Here is a 20,594-nt window from a genome sequence, read left to right as displayed (position 1 = left end):
TGCTCTCAAGGCTTGGCCTCAGCTAGCGAGGGCCAAGTTCATACGGTTTCAATCAGACAACATGACAACTGTTGCGTACATCAACCATCAGGGGGGAACAAGGAGTTCCCTGGCGATGGAAGAAGTGACCAAAATCATTCTATGGGCGGAGTCTCACTCCTGCCACCTGTCTGCTATCCACATCCCAGGAGTGGAAAATTGGGAAGCGGATTTTCTGAGTCGTCAGACATTGCATCCGGGGGAGTGGGAACTCCATCCGGAAATCTTTGCCCAAGTCACTCAGCTGTGGGGCATTCCAGACATGGATCTGATGGCCTCTCGTCAGAACTTCAAAGTTCCTTGCTACGGGTCCAGATCCAGGGATCCCAAGGCGGCTCTAGTGGATGCACTAGTAGCACCTTGGACCTTCAAACTAGCTTATGTGTTCCCGCCGTTTCCTCTCATCCCCAGGCTGGTAGCCAGGATCAATCAGGAGAGGGCGTCGGTGATCTTGATAGCTCCTGCGTGGCCACGCAGGACTTGGTATGCAGATCTGGTGAATATGTCATCGGCTCCACCTTGGAAGCTACCTTTGAGACGAGACCTTCTTGTTCAGGGTCCGTTCGAACATCCGAATCTGGTTTCACTCCAGCTGACTGCTTGGAGATTGAACGCTTGATCTTATCGAAGCGAGGGTTCTCAGATTCTGTTATCGATACTCTTGTTCAGGCCAGAAAGCCTGTAACTAGAAAGATTTACCACAAAATTTGGAAAAAATATATCTGTTGGTGTGAATCTAAAGGATTCCCTTGGGACAAGGTTAAGATTCCTAGGATTCTATCCTTCCTTCAAGAAGGATTGGAAAAAGGATTATCTGCAAGTTCCCTGAAGGGACAGATTTCTGCCTTGTCTGTGTTACTTCACAAAAAGCTGGCCGCTGTGCCAGATGTTCAAGCCTTTGTTCAGGCTCTGGTTAGAATTAAGCCTGTTTACAAACCTTTGACTCCTCCTTGGAGTCTCAATTTAGTTCTTTCAGTTCTTCAGGGGGTTCCGTTTGAACCCTTGCATTCCGTTGATATTAAGTTATTATCTTGGAAAGTTTTGTTTTTAGTTGCAATTTCTTCTGCTAGAAGAGTTTCAGAATTATCTGCTCTGCAGTGTTCTCCTCCTTATCTGGTGTTCCATGCAGATAAGGTGGTTTTACGTACTAAACCTGGTTTTCTTCCAAAAGTTGTTTCTAACAAAAACATTAACCAGGAGATTATCGTACCTTCTCTGTGTCCGAAACCAGTTTCAAAGAAGGAACGTTTGTTGCACAATTTGGATGTTGTTCGCGCTCTAAAATTCTATTTAGATGCTACAAAGGATTTTAGACAAACTTCTTCCTTGTTTGTTGTTTATTCCGGTAAAAGGAGAGGTCAAAAAGCAACTTCTACCTCTCTCTCTTTTTGGATTAAAAGCATCATCAGATTGGCTTACGAGACTGCCGGACGGCAGCCTCCCGAAAGAATCACAGCTCATTCCACTAGGGCTGTGGCTTCCACATGGGCCTTCAAGAACGAGGCTTCTGTTGATCAGATATGTAGGGCAGCGACTTGGTCTTCACTGCACACTTTTACCAAATTTTACAAGTTTGATACTTTTGCTTCTTCTGAGGCTATTTTTGGGAGAAAGGTTTTGCAAGCCGTGGTGCCTTCCATTTAGGTGACCTGATTTGCTCCCTCCCTTCATCCGTGTCCTAAAGCTTTGGTATTGGTTCCCACAAGTAAGGATGACGCCGTGGACCGGACACACCTATGTTGGAGAAAACAGAATTTATGTTTACCTGATAAATTACTTTCTCCAACGGTGTGTCCGGTCCACGGCCCGCCCTGGTTTTTTTAATCAGGTCTGATAATTTATTTTCTTTAACTACAGTCACCACGGTACCATATGGTTTCTCCTATGCAAATATTCCTCCTTAACGTCGGTCGAATGACTGGGGTAGGCGGAGCCTAGGAGGGATCATGTGACCAGCTTTGCTGGGCTCTTTGCCATTTCCTGTTGGGGAAGAGAATATCCCACAAGTAAGGATGACGCCGTGGACCGGACACACCGTTGGAGAAAGTAATTTATCAGGTAAACATAAATTCTGTTTTTCACCCTTGCTAAATGTACTACTATCCCGATTGGGGATAGTTCTTCGTTTGAAGAACCCATGGATAAAAGATGGAAACTCTGTTAAGAAAGATGTTTCAACATAGGGGATATTAGTTTCAACCGGCGGCGGCTCTTGCCTCAGTTACTGGAGAAACTATCTTCTATTGTGACTCCTTATAGGATTTGATCGGGGTGGAGGAACCCCTCAACGTTACTCAGAAAAGATTTACGGCCTTGAGGGTTGTTAATTCTTTTATCTGTGCTGCTATTAGGCAGTTTATTCGCTTGAATGCTATGGCTTTATCTTTTTCTGTTCAGGCCAGTCGGGCCCTGGCTGAAATCATGGTCTGCAGATATGACTTCTAAGTCTAGACTTCTTCCCTCCCTTTAAGGGAATGATTTTGTCTGGTCCAGGCCTTGACTCAAATTATCTCCACAGTCACAGGGGGCAAGGGTGCCCTCCTACCGCAAGAGTATATGAACTAATCTAAAGGACGATTTTCGTTCTTTTCGTTCTGATAAATCCCATGTCAGCAGTCCTCCACTAATCCAGAGCAAACCAAGAGCTCTTGGAAGCCGGCTCAGTCCTGGAATAAATCCAAGCAGAGCAAGAAGCCCGCCGAGTCTACATCAGCATGAATGGGCGGTCTCCGGTCCTCTTCTGGATCATGTAGGGGGCAGTATGTCGCACATTTAAGTCGCTTGGTTCAGGGACGTGCAGGATCCATGGGTCCTGGAGGTCATAGCTCAGGGTTACAAGATAGGTTTTAAGTCTAAGCCACCCAAGGGCAGATTCCTCCTGTCTTCCTGACCAGAAAGGAGGGAAGCCTTTCTGGGGAATAGACGTGATCTGTCCTCTAGGAGTTATTGTCCCGGTGCCTATCGCAGTGAGAGGTTTGGGATACTATTCAAACCTTTTCGTGGTCCCTAAGAAGGAGGGAACTTTCTGTCCGATTCTAGACCTAAAATCTACATATTATTCTTATGCTAAAAGGTTTTTAAATGTCCCCTCGTTTAATATGGAGACAATAAGGTCCATTCTTCCCCTTGTTTGAGAGCAGTAGTTCATGACCATGATAGATCTGAAGGATGCTCCCTTCTCGTACAAATCCTCGAGGACCACTTCCAGTTCCTAAGGTTTGCATTCCTGGACCAGCACTTCCAGTTATTACCCTTCTGTTTGGTCTAGCTAAAGAATTTTTTTTCGAAGAGTGGACCATTCGGAATATCTCCTGTCTTCTTTGATCCCATGGATGGCAGATATTCTAGAGAGAGTTCTCTTGTATCAAGTACCCTGGTAGAATTCTCGGGAACTATAAAAGTCTCCATAGACATGAGAATATTTCTAACAGACCAGAGACGTTGCAAGCTAGCTTCAACATGTCTTGCCCTCCAGATAGCCTTAAGGCCATCTGTGGCTTGGTGTATGGAGGTGATTGGTCTCATATTGTCCAGCTTGGACATCATTTCCTTTGCCAGGTTTCACCTCAGACTTTTGCAACTGCGCATGCTGAACTAGTGGAACGGCGATCATTCCGATCTGTCTCAACAGATTTCTCTGGACAACCAATCGGAAGAATCGCTCTCTTGGTGGTTTTCCCCATCGAGTCTGTCAGTATGGGGAGCTGTTTGGGGTGCCAGGAAGGAACAGGGCCTCTGGTCTCAGGAGGTAAAGCTCCCTCCTGATCTTATTTTTATCTTCAGGCAATATACAATGCTCTGAAAGCTTGGCCTCTGCTGGTTTGTCCCAGTTAATCAGATTCCAATCAAACAATATATCCTCAGTGGCTTACATCAACCATCAGGGGGGAACGAGAAGCTCCCTAGTTTTGAAGGAAGTATCTCAGATGGTGTGGGGAAGACCCGCATTTGTTCGCTGTCAGCTATCCACATTCCGGGTGTGGACAACTGGGAAGCGGATTTCCTCAGCAGACAATCCTTTCATCCGGGAGAATGGTCTCTCCATCCTGAGTGTTTGCAGAGATTTACAAGAGGAAGATCTTATGACGTCGCAATACCAAGCTACCCAGATAGGGGTGGAAGTACAAGAATCCTCAGGTGGAGCTAACAGATGCATTAGCGGTGCCTTGGAGGTTCAACCTAATTCATCCTTTCCGACCGTTGCCACTACTTCCTAGTGTAGTGGCTTGAGTCAAGCAGGTGTCAGTGATGCTGACTGCTCCGTCTTGGCCTTGAAGGATATGGTTCGCGGATCTAGTGGGGATGTCATCATCTCCTCCATGGAAGTTACCTTGTTGCAGGGATCTTCTGACCAAGGTCTCTTTGTTCATCAATGTTTAGATTCTCTGAGGCTGACTGCGTGGAGATTGAACGCTTAGTCCTAGCTAAAAGGGTTTTCTGAGAATTTTATTTTTACTTTCATTCAAGCTCGTAAGCTGGTTGCTCGTTGCAACAATCATAAGGTGTGGATGACCTACTTATTCTGTTCTCCAGGGTGAACTGGAGAAGGGCTTTTTTACAAGTCCCCTGAAGGGACAGTTTTCGGCCCGGTCTGTGTTACTGCACAAGAGGTTTGCAGAGCTTCCAGATGTGCAGCCATTTGTTAAGGCTCTGCTGAGATCAGACCTGTGTTTAGATCTAAGACTCCTCCTTTGAGTTTAAATCTTGTCCTTAAGGTTTTGCAACAAGCTCCATTGCAGCCTATGCATGAAGTAGACATTACATTGTTGTCTTGGAAGGTTCCTTTCTACTGGCTATTGCTTCTGCGCTCAGAGTATGTGTGATTACTGCCTTGCAATGCGTCCCTCCTTATCTGGCTTTTCATGCCGATAAGGCTATTCTAGGAACCAAGTTAGGTTTTCTTCCCAAAGTTGGGTCAATTCGCAAAATCAATGAAGAGATTGTGGTTCCTTTCTTATGTCCTAATCCTTCTTCGTCGAAGGAACATTTATAATGTATTTCTGGATGTGGTTTGTACCTTTTAAGTTCTATCTTCGGGCCACGAAGGAATTTAGACAAACCTCTTTCTCTGTTTGTTCTCTTTTCCGAGAAGCATAGGGGTCGGAGGGCCTCTTCGACTTCCTTATCTTTTTGTCTGAGGAGTGTCATCCATTTAGCATAGAAACGGCAGGACATTAGCCTTCTCTGAGGATTATGGCTCATTCTACGAGAGCAGTGGTTTCCTCTTGGGCCTTCAAAAATGTGGCCTCTATGGATCAGATTTGTAAGGCAGCTACCTGGTTCTCCTTATATATTTTTTCCAAAATTTTACAAGTTTGATGTTTTTGCTTCTGCTGAAGCAGCCTTCGGGAGAAGGGTTTTGCAGGCTGTGGTGCCCTCAGATTAGGGTCCGCCTCTCTTTTTCCCCTCCCTTTAGCTTGGGTATATGTTTCCCACAAGTAAGGAATGCAGCCGTGGACACTTCCCATATTAAGATGGAAAACATAAATTATGCTTACCTGATAATTTCCATCTGTATGGGAAGAGTCCACAACTCCCGCCCGTGTTCTCTGATAGGCGGCCCTAAATTTGATTTTTTTCTTCTGGCACCTTTTTCAACCTGATATTTCTCATACTGTTCCTTGTTCCCTCGGCAGAATGACTGGGGTTATGAGGAAGTGGGGGAGGTATTTAAGCTTTTGGATGGGGTGTCTTTGCCTCCTCCTGGTGGCCAGGTTCTGTATTTCCCACAAGTAAGGAATGCAGCTGGGGACCCCATACAGATATACTTGTTACTATGTTACAGGGACACTGCACTGTCCTTTTTTTTTTTTTTTAGTCATGCACATAAAAGTGCAGTTATTAAACATATTGAAAATTATTTTATTTTTGCCTGAAAAAATATTAATTTAAAAGCTTTTTCAATTTTAAGCTGCAGCTGATACAGCAGTATCCGTTGTCTACCTGCTGATAGTCATTGGCTAACAAGTGACACTTCCCACAGGTTTGTTTTGGAAGACGGGCACTCAAAATTGTGGCTGCAATTTCTATGGAACCTTCTACTTTCAAAAATCATAGATTGTTGTTGTTTGTAATATTTTATTTAAAACAAAAAATCCACTTGGACTCTATGAAACCTTTTAGCACAAATTAAAGCTTCAGTAATATAGCATATCATTCTCTCCTCTAAACTGGGCATTTTAAGCTCCCAAGGGCTTTATGTTTCAGAGTTTACATATTGGTTCTGTATCTACTTTCTAGAAACCGGTTCTCCAGAGCTTTATACAATACTGTTGCGGACTTTTGCTGTCTTTCAACGAAAATATAAATTCTTCTTTCATGTGTGCACTAATTGTAATGGTGTCCAACTACTGACCGATTATGTGACAAACACCAGAGAAGACCCAAACCGTCTCTTTTATGCCCAACACCCTGCCATTCAGAGCCCTGCCCTGGATATCGATATCACTGCTATGCATCTAAAACTTGGCCCATGGACCACCCATACTCTGCACCCTGATCCTTCCATTTCCTAAACACAAATATTGGGAGGTAGGAAAATGTATTCTGTGTATGTATGGGGGTTTAATATGATTAAAGGGAAATTTAAAGTAAAAATGAAATGTTTATGATTCAGATAATTCATATAGAGCATGCAGTTTTAGACAACTTTCCAATTTACTTCTATTATCTAATTTGCTTCATTCTCTTGCTATTCTTTGTTGAAAAGCATACCTAGGCTTAGGAGCAGCAATGCAGTACTGCTGATTGTGGCTGTATATATATGCCACTTCTCATTGGATCACCTGTGTTCAGATAGCTCCCAGTAGTGCATTGCTGCTCCTTCAGCAAAGGATGCCAGGAGAATGAAGCAAATTTGACAGTAGAAGTAAATTGGAAAGTTGTTTAAAATGGCATGTTCTGGACTTCCGGTGGGCGGACCAAGCGAGCAGTCGACTCCTCACAGAGCTCCGCTGGTCGGGGCATAACTAAGTTAAATTCGGGCATTTAACTGCCGGGTCCCGCACGCCAGACTTGCTGGACTTACAGAAGAGGCAAAGTGCCAGCTGTCTAACATTGTGCGCGGAGCATAATTCACCCGCTCCGGCAACCGGAGGCCACAAACGGTTAGACGCCTTCACTGACCGGCGCCATCTTGGAGGTCCCTCAGACGCAGATCACAGAACACAGTAAATACCGCGCTGGACGCGGTGGGGGAAACATCGAGTAACCAGCAGCACTGATCAAGCTACATCCACCACCCCCTAGGGAGAGGAAGGGGTCAGATAAGGACCTGGGGTAAAGTAAACACTCTGAATTTGAGCGTACAGGCACTTCACTGTTACGGGGATTAAGTGAAACCGCATGGGAGACTTTGCTGGCTGAACAGCCTGCTTGGGACTTTATAATTGCCACGTGAACTCAGCAAACAGTTCTTTCTTTTATTCTGCACCAATTAGTTAAACCCACACTGCAACATCTACATTTTAGTACTGTGTTGTAATAGAGAATACCCATGTGGCCCATAAGCAACTGACAAGCTACACTTAGACACTTATGTGTTCCTGTTCCCCAAGCCAACCGCAGGGGTTCTAAGCATAATCTACTGAAACAATCCTCTAGACATCTCTTCTTAGCGGGTGCACCAACATATTTGTCCTCCGGCACCCTGACCAACAGCTAATTAACTCCGTAGGTTAAAGAGATATCTGTCTGCACAAATCCACTTGTCACTGCAAGTGTTGGCCTGAACCTGTGGATACTGTGCCTAACTCGTTGGCATCCATTAAGATCCCCTTCCCTCCCCCTTTCTAATGAAAGTGGATAAGTACTTCTTTAAGCTGTCTCCTGCTACCAAATCTAGCATGACTCACAGATCAAAAACCAATGAAAAGAAGCTGAAACAGACCACTGAATCACAACCAGAAACCTCGACCTTCTCAGAGCATGGAGGGGTCTTAGACCCTGACCCACAATCCTTTCTCCTACAAGAATTAAAATCTTTAAAATCTTTTTTTCTCCCCAAAATGGACTCTCTGCAAGCAGGCGTAGACACGCTTACAAGCGAGGTGCGACAGTTTTCCTCTCGACTCACCCAAGCTGAAACCCGCATTTCTGATGTGGAAGACAGACAAATCGCCTCAGCAACTACAATCAAGCAACTGGTAAAGAAAACTCAAACACTCCAAGATCGTATAGACGATCTGGAGAATAGAAGCCGTCGCAACAATTTGCGCATTGTGGGAGTCCCTGAGTCCATCAAAGGCAAAGACCTGCTTGAATTCACAGCACTCAAACTACCGAGGATGCTGGGCCTACACCCTGACATACTACCCATAGATGTTGAGAGGGCCCACCGTGTGGGTCCAGAGAGGGCCCTAGACCAGGCAGGAGCAAGACCTAGACAGGTCATATTCAAGTGTCTCAACTTTCAAGAAAAGCTGAAAATCCTAAGGGCCTACCGCACCCACAGGGAACTCTTGTATGAAGGTTCAAAATTACTCCTGTTCCAGGACTTTTCTATGGATGTCTCCAGACAGAGGAAGGAATTTGCCCCAATTTGTACCCAGCTACATGAACAGGGAAGACAGGTGGCACTGCTGTTTCCTGCAAAGTTACGTCTTCAAACCCAATATGGTGTCAAGATCTTTCACTCTCCTCAAGCTGTGAGGAGCTACTTAGCCACTGAAAATCAGAATCAATGTCCACCAACCTGAAGTATTTCCTTTTTGTTTGCTCTACTATATATTTCTCTCCCTCTGCCATAGGCCTCAAGGCTAGGAAATGGCTGAATCTGTTTTTTGCTCTCCTCCCTCGGAGAATAGAGGGGACTATTGCCCTGGGGGGCTTCTGGACTCCGGTAAGAGGCTGGACGATGCCTCTTGGGTAATGTTGAATACTGTTATTGTATTGTCTTGTTGGTTATATTTGTTATTTGTTTTGTTTTACAAGTTAGTTACATGCAGAAGGTTCTCTCTGTTACCATTATGTAATACTGTTCGGTTAACACCTCAATCACTTATGGTTAAGCACCCAACCCCACAAGATACGGGGCTACTCATAGGCACTACTCTTAGATCACTTGGCGGGATTGCACATAGATGGCCCATGAGCCAGCATATAAGCACTTACGGGCCTTATCCTATAATACCATACATAGGTTTCACTTTAGTTTTGGCTAGAAAATTCCACTGTTATAAAGGCACTGGGGTATCAGCCACCTCCACTGTCACCATTAGTCTGTACATCTCCCCACACAAACATGTTTGGTAGTCTGGTACCCTCAACACCCTTAATACAATCACCCACCTCTCCCCTCTGTGCTGATATGGTACGGCTAGGTATCACCAAGAGGAGAACTCACTCTCGCCCCCAATCCCGCTTGCAGGAGCTAGTGACCACTTCCATTTTCAATCTAGGCGGTGATATCATATTCACACCCCTTTCTTTTATGTATCTGATGTTAACTCTGCACATTACCTCAGATATTGATATGTTTTGCCTGTTTTACTTGTTGTTCTTGTGGTTTGGTAATCTGCCTACGTTTAGAAGATTTCAGAGGCTGACATCATGTGGCTTAATGGGGTTAGAGCTCCAAATAGGTGGGTTTCATTATGCAACACTGCACTATGCGGGAATTCTCACTGGGGATAGTATCAGACAACTGGCTAGGTTACCATACAGACGGCCCACACCTCAGAAGGCAAACTTTCATTGGTGCTACCTTATAACTCCTTACAGAGTGGTTATCTTAATTTCTGCTGGAAAATGTTACTACTGTAACTGCTCCGGGAACTCATTGGTGACACACACACCCCTACTATGTATACCTGCCTATATACATACACACGGTAACCGGGCCCCCTTGCCGCTTATGGTACATCCCCCTACTTTGCCCCTAGAGTCTGGTTTAGAACGATTAGGTTGCTCTAAGGTAGAGACCCACATTATGTTGATTGCTGCTGTGTCTAAACTATTTCACTACATCATGTGTGTATTACTTCTTTCTATGCATTTTATACTGGACCTATGCCTTCTTATAAGTTGAGCGCTGCTTTGTTATATGTTATATTACTGTGTTGGTACCCCGCACATGCCCTTTCCCTCTTTTCCCCTTTTCTCCCCCCCTCCCCCCTTTTTTTTTTTTTTTTTTTTTTTTTTTTTTTTTCCATTGCTGATAAACATATTATGACGTGACATGTCTCTAAAAGTAGTGACCTGGAATGTGGGAGGTATTCACTCCCCCATAAAGCGTAAGGCTATTCTCACACATCTTAGGAAGTTGGGTACTGACGTTGCCCTATTACAAGAGACCCACCTAACAGATATAGAGCATCAGAAGTTACAGAGAGATTGGGTAGGACATGTAGTATTCCTCTCACATACTAGTGCCAGTCGCGGATTAGCCATTGCATTTGGGAAGAAAGTCTCAGTTAAGGTGGAAAATTCTTATTTTGATAGGGATGGTAGACATATGATAGTACAGGCCATGGTAAATTCAGTGAGATATGTATTTTGTAATCTCTATGCCCCTAATCAGAGAGCGATGGGCTTCTGGACTGACTTGACACGACACCTAGCTCCACACATAGGCTCAAACCTGATAATTGGGGGGGACTTTAATATTTCACCTACTCACACCTTAGACAGACTTTGGTTGGAACCGCACTCTTTTCGGGACCCCAAATCAAACTATAAAGCCAGATATGAAACAAAAATTTTTGGTATGCTGGAGGCCGACCTGGGGGTCTGTGACATCTGGAGGCTGCAGAACCCGGAAGGCAAAGATTATACATGCCTGTCCAAAGCTAAACACACACTATCCAGAATCGACCTTTTCATGACGGCCTGTAACTTAATCACCCACATTCATAGGTGTAAAATACACGACATCCTACTGTCAGATCATGCACCTGTGGAGTTAACATTGGGAACCCGGGGGCCGCGGTCCAATAGGAACATCCTTAGATTCCCTACATACTTATCTACTTCAGAGGCATTCACTAAATTCTTGCGACACACTTGGACAGACTTTGCCACTGACAACGCTGCTCATGTAGATGACACACAGCTCTTCTGGGACACGGCGAAAGCAGTGTCTGCGGGGGCCATAATCTCCTATGTATCGAAGCTGCGATATAACACACAATATAAATATCGATCCTTACAGAGGCAGTTGGGACTGTCTTACCAATCTTACTTGCAAGCTAAGACTAAAGCAAGCTATGAGACATATATAGCGAGTAAAGCAGAATTGGAGGCCTTTATGAAACAACAAACTGCATCTGGGCTACTCAAGTCCACGGGCAGATATTACAGGTTCGGGAGCAGAGCAGGTAAAATGCTTGCATCTCTGACAAGGCCGCAGACATCTAGGACTAACATAGCAGCAATTAGATCACGAGGCGCGACACACACTAAACCGGCTGACATAGCACAATGCTTTGCACAGTTCTTCGCAGAACTATACACAAACCAAGACAGAGCCCCGGAGGGTGTTCAGGCTCGATTTTGGCAATCGATGCAACTCCCTCAAATCACACAAGAGCAGAGTGATGCACTCAATGCCCCCATAACTGTTGAGGAGTTGACATCTACTCTAAGGTCCCTGCCGATGGGCAGGGCGTCGGGCCCTGACGGCCTACCAGCCGAATTTTATAAGCTGCTTCTACCCCAAATCACACCCACTTTGACCAATCTGTACAATGCTTTCCTACATACGGAAGCTTCTCCCTCCAATAATTTCACGGCGGCTCACATTACACTTATCCCCAAGCCAGGGAAAGATCTCTCCTTACCAGGGTCTTACAGGCCAATATCGCTGCTGAACACAGACTACAAGCTGTTCATGAAGATCTTAGCGAACAGACTAAAAGTAGTCCTTCCAGACATTATACACCCCGATCAAACGGGTTTTGTGTTCAGACGATCATCAGTGGTGAATCTCCGTAGGGTACTGCAAGTCATAGAGCACTACTGGTTGAAGGGACAGGAGAGATCGGAGGGGGTCAAATCGGAGGCCTTCCTGCTATCCCTGGATGCAGAGAAGGCCTTTGATAGGGTGGAGTGGCCTCACCTAGTAGATTCCATGTACAAATTCGGGTTCAGGGGTCCATTCCTAGAGATTATAAACAAAATGTATCAACACCCGACTGCACGGGTTATGGTGAATGGGCTTTTCTCATCAGATTTTCAATTACAGAGAGGCACCAGACAAGGGTGCCCTCTGTCGCCGTTACTTTTTAACATAGCATTGGAGCCCTTGGCTCTGAAGCTGCGGCAAATTTTTCCCGGAATAACGATAAAAGGTGTTTCCCTGCATTTGGCGTTATACGCCGATGACATGCTGCTCTTTGTGGATACGCCCTCCGCGCATATACCCCGTATATTACACACAATTGCAGACTTCGGCACCTTCTCGGGCTACAGAGTAAACGCCGCAAAGTCGGAGATTCTGTGGCTGCAGAGACACCAGAATGTGAATCACTCCTATCCTTTTGTGGAGATATCGGGAGGACTCTCATACCTGGGTATTAAATTGCATCGGGACCCATCCAAAATGTATGATCTAAATATATCTTCCAAGTGTTCAGAGCTGGTCTCCTTACTGACAAACTGGGCTAATCTCCCCCTGGGCTTATCTGGTCGTATCAGTTTGATTAAAATGACAATCTTACCCAAGATTTTGTATCCCCTACTCATGTTGCCATTTTTGATTACAAAAAGGGATTTAAAGATCCTCACCCATGCACTATCACGATTTATATGGAGAGGTGGTAAACCACGGATTGCTGCTGACAAACTACACCTCCCATTCTTGGGGGGAGGCCTGGGTCTCCCTAATCTAAAGCTTTACAATTGGGCGGCGCTGGCCAGGCTAGTAACTGACTGGCAACTAGCCACGAATCATTTCTCTGAACCGGCTCTGGAGGAAGCGATTCTCGCGCCTCTGAAACCGGCCTACCTCCCGTATGCAAAATTATTATCCCTGCCACCTGCAGTTGCCTGTAGTGTGCTATATCGAGACCCGCTAAAAGCATGGCAAATGATCCACAAGTTCTTGGGGGTAGCCGGCCCTCCCCCTAGGTACATACCAATTTCCGGGAATGCGGACTTCCCGGCAGGAAGCGAACATGAACCATTTCTTATATGGAAAACTCTCGGTATCAGAGTTTTGGGGGATGTCTTGGACCCTCTGCTTCGTACCATACGCTCTTTTCAGGAGCTACAGGCTAAATACCAGATCCCGCAGCGGCATTTCTATGCATATCTCCAACTGCGACACTATGCATCGTCCCTACAGACAACCAACACTGGTTTCTGGGACCCATCGCCCTTCGCTATAGCGCAGACATTATTTCAGGTGGGGAGATTTTCTCTCTCGCACTTCTACACCCGCCTGGTAAGACAAACAGAGACCCTAATCCAAACCAATATGTTGGAGAGACTGGTCGCAGACTTTTCAACTGCAGTGACAGTACAAGACTTAACGGACAGCCTAGACCTTGCAAGACGGGCTACACTTGCGATTCCTCTCAGAGAGGCGCAGGTCAGACTAATCCACAGGGATTATATCACACCTCATAGACTATCTAAATGGAGTGATCGGTACCCTAACCAATGCATTAAATGCAGCAGTGAATCCCCTTCTTTCCTACATTACTGGTTTGCCTGCCCGATTACCAGACGTTTTTGGGGTCATATGCAATACTGGGTTAAAACCACGTTTCATATAGAAATAGAGATAAAAACAGCAGAGATTTACCTCTTTAAGTGGGGCGACGCACATAAACAACTGCATCAGATACTAACATTATGCATGTTGCTGGCAAGGAAGTGCATCTTGTCTAGATGGACCTCCAAACTCCCCCCAACTATAGCTCAGTTTAAACGTTTACTAATCAGACAGCTATACATAGAACAATATGATGCACGCTTGGATACGATGCGTAGACTAAGGCCGTTTTGGAAAAAATGGTGCCCGTTTATAAATACCCTACACAGGGATTTAAAAGACCAAATCCTAAAACCATTCTTACACTCCGAAATATTGCCCTCTCTCAATGTTGATGAGGGTGGTGATGCATCATGGGTGCAACCTGACTCCCCTAATGAGCGTGCCAACGCCGCGACCCTCCCAACGGAAATTATGCTTTTCTAATTTTTTTTTTTTTTTTTTTTTTTTTTTTTTTTTTTCTCCTCTCTCCTCTCTCTCTCCATCCTCCGCCCTCATCCCTCCCCCCATGCCCCTCCATCCAAGAAGAGTAATTTCGGAGTAATCCGCTAGCATGTTGTTATATGTTACATATTGTTAAGCACTGTTTAGATGTTTTAAAAAAAAAAGAAAATTTTTGCAAAATCAGGGCAGATATGACGGACCTTAACCTGTGATTACAAAAGACTCCTATTCAGATGCACTAAGTCTATCTGATTCACTCTCGGATGTTCGACTCACTATTCATCATAGAATAAAACTTTGTTAGCGCACTTCATCATGTCTTGCTCCGGAACCTGTATCATTTTGATGTACTTGTTCATATTGTATCTTGTATCTTCCAATAACCTGCATCTGATTGTTTTTGATTGTACCTGTTGTATTTGTTCCTGACTAATAAAAAGAATTATAAAAAAAAAAAAAAAATGGCATGTTCTATCCCTATCATGAAAGAAAAAAAATAGGGTTTCCTGTCCCCTTAAGTCCTATTTTGACACCAGAACATACAGCAGGCTCACAATTTGTTTGCAAGCAGATCGGTTTATTTTTGCCTTGTTACTTTTAAACTAATAACATTTGTGGTTCTCTTTAACAAATTCAGGTGTAACGACTCCAGATGCTGAGAACAGTTTGTTATACACAAGTTGGTGACTTGTTTGGCTCTTTTTCTTTTTTACAGATCCGTGGTCATCATGTGGCTCAGCTGGACCCCCTGGGAATCTTAGATGCAGATTTGGACTCATTTGTACCCTCTGACTTAATCACAACAATTGATAAACTAGGTGAGAGGCCTTACACTTTTTATAAGTTCACTAAAGTGAGCAATGAGTGTAATATAAGGTATTGCACATATAACTGTTTAATGGTGGCCTGTTCTTTAAAGGGACAGTCTACTCTAAAATGTTTATTGTTTAAAAAGATAGATAATCCCTTTATTACCCATTCCCCGGTTTTTCATAACCAGAACAGTTTTATTAATATACTTTTAATCTCTGTGATTAACTTGTATCTAGGCCTCTTTTGACAGCCCCCTGATCACATGACTTTTTAGTTATTATCTGTTGACTTGCATTTTAGCCAATTAGTGCTGTGTCATGCACAACTCTACGGGCGTGAGCACAATGTTATCTATTTGGCACACATGAATTAGCAGTCTCTTGTTGTGAAAAGCTAATAAAAAAGCATGTGATAGGAGGCTGTCTGTTGTGGCAAAGCTGGGGAATGGGTAGTTTTTAAACAATAACTATTTTGGTGTTGACCGTCCCTTTAAGTGTAGTAACTCTGGGTTTATCTTTTAGTATCACAGCTGCAGAATTACTCCATCACTTTGGAATTAAAGTGAAAGTAAATCCTAGCGTTTTACAAACGCTAGGATTTACTATTGAAACAAATAAAGGGGACTTTCATTCATGAAGTATAAGATACTTCATGTAGAAAGCTCCTTTATTTGATTCAATTAATCGCAGTTTTTACCTTGTACAGCAGCCCACGGCAAAAAAAAGATTTGGCTAAGAGGTGACGTTTTCACCTCTTAGCCAATAGCCGTGCGGTAAATCCGGCTTGGCGCCCATGGGAGCCGGATTTACCGCACGGCTATTGGCTAAAAGATGAAAATGTCACCTCTTAGCCAAATTTGCTTTTTTTTGCCGTGGGCTCCTGTACAAGGTAAAAACGGCGATCGATTGAATCAAATAAAGGAGCTTTCTACATGAAGTATCTTATACTTCATGAATGAAAGTCCCCTTTATTTGTTTCAATAGTAAATCCTAGCGTTTGTAAAACGCTAGGATTTACTTTCACTTTAAGTAATAGTGTTGTGTCTAATTCAGTGCTCGACAAACCCAGCAACAAGGAGCCACTGGCAACTTAAAATTAGTCTCTTGTCTAGTCCCAAAGAAATCCATAGGTGTCGCTCACTTTACCTAATATTAAGCTTGTTGCGGCTGGATCCCTTTGTAGGCCTCACAACCGTGAAATACTTTTACGGTTTAGTGTGTTATTATTATATAATGTATGTGTGTTATTTACTTGTCATAGAGATGGACAAAAGGTTTTGGATCCTAAATTTCCATCTAAAGGGGAAGGAGTCCACGGCTTCATTCATTACTTTTGGGAAATAAGAACCTGGCCACCAGGAGGAGGCAAAGACACCTCAGCCAAAGGCTTAAATACCTCTCCCACTCCCCTCATCCCCCAGTCATTCTTTGCCTTTTGTCACAGGAGGATGGCAGAGAAGTGCCAAAGATCTGGAGTAGTCTCTTATGGAGGGTATGGGACTTCGGAATGGGACTGGAGTTTTAAGTAATCCTCTCAGCCTCTCAGTGAGAGCCTGGATGAAAGTTAGAGTCTGGAGATGCAGGGAGAGTCTTTCTGCAAAACCATCCCGACTCATATTAAGAGCTCCATAAGCAATCAGCGTTGACGAGTTTCGCTGCCTGCTTTCTGCCCTCAAGTCCATGTCAGGAGCGATGCTTCTACCTGTCACACTTGTAGGGCCGTGTTCCTGTTCCACGGCATTGATTTTGGTAAGATAGTTTATTTCTCCAACATTGGTGTGTCCGGTCCACGGCGTCATCCTTACTTGTGGGAAATATCTCTTCCCCAACAGGAAATGCAAAGAGTCCCAGCAAAGCTGGCCATATAGTCCCTCCTAGGCTCCGCCCACCCCAGTCATTCTCTTTGCCGTTGCACAGGCAACATCTCCACGGAGATGGTTAAGAGTTTTTGGTGTTTAAATGTAGTTTTTTATTCTTCTATCAAGTGTTTGTTATTTTAAAATAGTGCTGGTATGTACTATTTACTCTGAAACAGAAAAGGATGAAGATTTCTGTTTGTGAGAGGAAGATGATTTTAGCAGACAGTAACTAAAATCGATTGCTGTTTCCACATAGGACTGTTGAGATGAAGTAACTTCAGTTGGGGGAAACAGTTAGCAGACTTTTCTGCTTAAGGTATGACTAGCCATATTTCTAACAAGACTGTGTAATGCTGGAAGGCTGTCATTTCCCCTCATGGGGACCGGTAAGCCATTTTCTTAGTCTCAAACAGAATAAAGGGCTTAATATGGGCTATAAAACTGGTAGACATTTTTATGGGCTAAATCGATTGCTTTATTTGGACATTTTATACATGTTTATGCTGATAATTCACATTTATAAACTTGGGGAACGTTTTTTAACGGCAGGCACTATGTTAGACACCTTTTCCAGTCAGGGAGGGCCTTCCCAGTTGTAGGCTGAACCTCATTTTCGCGCCATTACTGCGCAGTTGTTTTTGAGAGCAAGACATGCAGATGCATGTGTGAGGATCTGAAAGTAGCTGGAAAAGTTTCTAGAAGGCGTCATTTGGTATCGTATTCCCCTCTGGGCTTGGTTAGGTCTCAGCAAAGGCTGTAGCTGGGACTGTATAGGGGTTAAATTTGTAAACGGCTCCGGTTCCGTTATTTTAAGGGTTAAAGCTAAAAAATTGGTGTGCAATACTCTTAATGCTTTAAGACACTGTGGTGAAATTTTGGTAATTTTTGAACAATTCCTTCATACTTTTTCACATATTCAGTAATAAAGTGTTTCTGTTTAAAATTTAAAGAGACAGTAACGGTTTTGTTTTAAAACGTTTTTTGTGCTTTATTGACAAGTTTACGCCTGTTTAACATGTCTGTGCCTTCGGATAAGCTATTTTCTATATGTATGAAAGCCAATGTGTCTCCCCATTTAAATTTGTGTGATAATTGTGCCATAGCGTCCAAACAAAGTAAGGACAGTACTGCCACAGATAATGAAATTGCCCAAAATGATTCCTCAGATGAGGGGAGTAGACATGATACTACATCATCTCCTACTGTGTCTACACCAGTTTTGCCCACGCAGGAGGCCCCTAGTACATCTAGCGCGCCAATGCTTATTACCATGCAACAATTGACGGCTGTAATGGATAACTCCATAGCAAATATTTTATCCAAAATGCCTGCATATCAGAGAAAGCGCGATTGCTCTGTTTTAAACACTGAAGAGCAAGAGGGCGATGATGATAATTGTTCTGTCATTCCCTCACACCAATCTGAAGTGGCCATGAGGGAGGTTTTGTCAGATGGGGAAATTTCAGATTCAGGAAAAATTTCTCAACAAGCTGAACCTGATGTTGTGACATTTAAATTTAAATTAGAGCATCTCCGCGCACTGCTTAAGGAGGTGTTATCTACTCTGGATGATTGTGACAACTTGGTCATTCCAGAGAAATTATGCAAGATGGACAAGTTTCTAGAGGTTCCGGTGCACCCCGACGCTTTTCCTATACCCAAGCGGGTGGCGGACATAGTGAATAAGGAGTGGGAGAAGCCCGGCATACCTTTTGTCCCCCCCCCTATATTTAAGAAATTATTTCCTATGGTCGACCCCAGAAAGGACTTATGGCAGACAGTCCCTAAGGTCGAGGGGGCAGTTTCTACTCTAAACAAGCGCACTACTATTCCTATCGAGGATAGTTGTGCTTTCAAAGATCCTATGGATAAAAAATTGGAAGGTTTGCTTAAAAAGATTTTTGTACAGCAAGGTTACCTTCTACAACCCATTTCGTGCATTGTTCCTGTCACTACAGCAGCGTGGTTCTGGTTTGAGGAACTAGAAAAGTCGCTCAGTAGAGAGACTCCATATGAGGAGGTTATGGACAGAGTTCACGCACTTAAGTTGGCTAACTCTTTTATTTTAGATGCCGCTTTGCAATTAGCTAGATTAGCGGCGAAAAATTCAGGGTTTGCAATTGTGGCGCGCAGAGCGCTTTGGCTAAAGTCTTGGTCAGCGGATGTATCATCCAAGACAAAATTGCTTAACATCCCTTTCAAGGGTAAAACTCTATTTGGACCAGAATTGAAAGAGATTATCTCAGACATCACTGGGGGAAAGGGCCACACCCTTCCTCAAGATAGGCCTTTCAAGGCCAAGAATAAGTCTAATTTTCGTTCCTTTCGCAATTTCAGGAACGGACCGGCCTCTAATTCTGCATCCTCTAAGCAAGAGGGTAATGCCTCACAGCCCAAACCAGCCTGGAAGCCTATGCAAGGCTGGAACAAGGGTAAGCAGGCCAAGAAGCCTGCTGCTGCTAACAAAACAGCATGAAGGAGTAGCCCCCGATCCGGGACCGGATCTAGTAGGGGGCAGACTCTCTCTCTTTGCTCAGGCTTGGGCAAGAGATGTTCAGGATCCCTGGGCACTAGAAATAGTTTCTCAGGGTTATCTTCTGGAATTCAGGGAACTACCCCCAAGGGGAAGGTTCCACATGTCTCACTTATTCTTAAACCAAATAAAGAGACAGGCGTTCTTACATTGTGTAGAAGACCTGTTAAAGATAGGAGTGATACACCCAGTTCCAATAAAGGAACAAGGAATGGGATTTTATTCAAATCTGTTCGTAGTTCCCAAAAAAGAGGGAACTTTCAGACCAATTTTGGATTTGAAGATCCTAAACAAATTTCTCAGGGTACCATCGTTCAAGATGGAAACCATTCGAACGATTCTACCCACTATCCAGGGTACCGTGGATCTAAAGGATGCGTACCTACATATTCCTATCCACAAAGAACATCATCAGTTCCTAAGGTTCGCCTTTCTGGACAAGCATTACCAGTTTGTGGCCCTCCCATTCGGGTTAGCCACTGCTCCAAGGATTTTCACAAAGGTACTAGGGTCCCTTCTAGCGGTTCTAAGACCGAGGGGCATTGCAGTAGTACCATACTTGGACGACATTCTAATACAAGCGTCGTCCCTGTCAAAGGCAAAGGCTCATACAGACATCGTTCTGGCCTTTCTCAGATCACACGGATGGAAGGTGAACATAGAAAAAAGTTCTCTGTCTCCGTCAACAAGAGTTCCCTTCTTGGGAACAATAATAGATTCCTTAGAAATGAGGATTTTTCTGACAGAGGTCAGAAAGTCAAAACTTCTAAGCACTTGTCAAGTTCTTCATTCTGTTCCACGTCCTTCCATAGCGCAGTGCATGGAAGTAGTAGGGTTGATGGTTGCAGCAATGGACATAGTTCCTTTTGCACAAATTCATCTAAGACCATTACAACTGTGCATGCTCAAACAGTGGAATGGGGACTATACAGACTTGTCTCCAATGATTCAAGTAGATCAGAAGACCAGAGATTCACTCCATTGGTGGCTGACCCTGGACCATCTATCCCAGGGAATGAGCTTCCGCAGACCAGAGTGGGTCATTGTCACGACCGACGCCAGTCTAGTGGGCTGGGGCGCGGTCTGGGAATCCCTGAAAGCTCAGGGACTATGGTCTCGGGAAGAGTCTCTTCTCCCGATAAACATTCTGGAACTAAGAGCGATCTTCAATGCTCTCAGGGCTTGGCCTCAGC

At 44.2% G+C, this 20,594-nt stretch overlaps 1 protein-coding gene across 1 annotated transcript in view; it reads left to right on the top strand.

Moving 5' to 3' along the window:
- The window catches only part of OGDHL (oxoglutarate dehydrogenase L), a 253,936-nt gene that overhangs the window by 116,414 nt on the left and 116,928 nt on the right, over window positions 1–20,594 (top strand). The window contains exon 4 of the mRNA XM_053692073.1: window positions 14,913–15,015. Within this exon, the coding sequence (XP_053548048.1) occupies window positions 14,913–15,015 (103 nt within the window). The remainder of the gene's footprint in view (window positions 1–14,912; window positions 15,016–20,594) is intronic.

The sequence above is a fragment of the Bombina bombina genome, chromosome 9 (assembly GCF_027579735.1).
Source record: "Bombina bombina isolate aBomBom1 chromosome 9, aBomBom1.pri, whole genome shotgun sequence".
Lineage (NCBI taxonomy): Eukaryota > Metazoa > Chordata > Amphibia > Anura > Bombinatoridae > Bombina > Bombina bombina.
The sequence above is the reverse complement of the archived record's forward strand: the minus strand, read 5'-3'. Positions and strand labels throughout refer to the sequence as shown.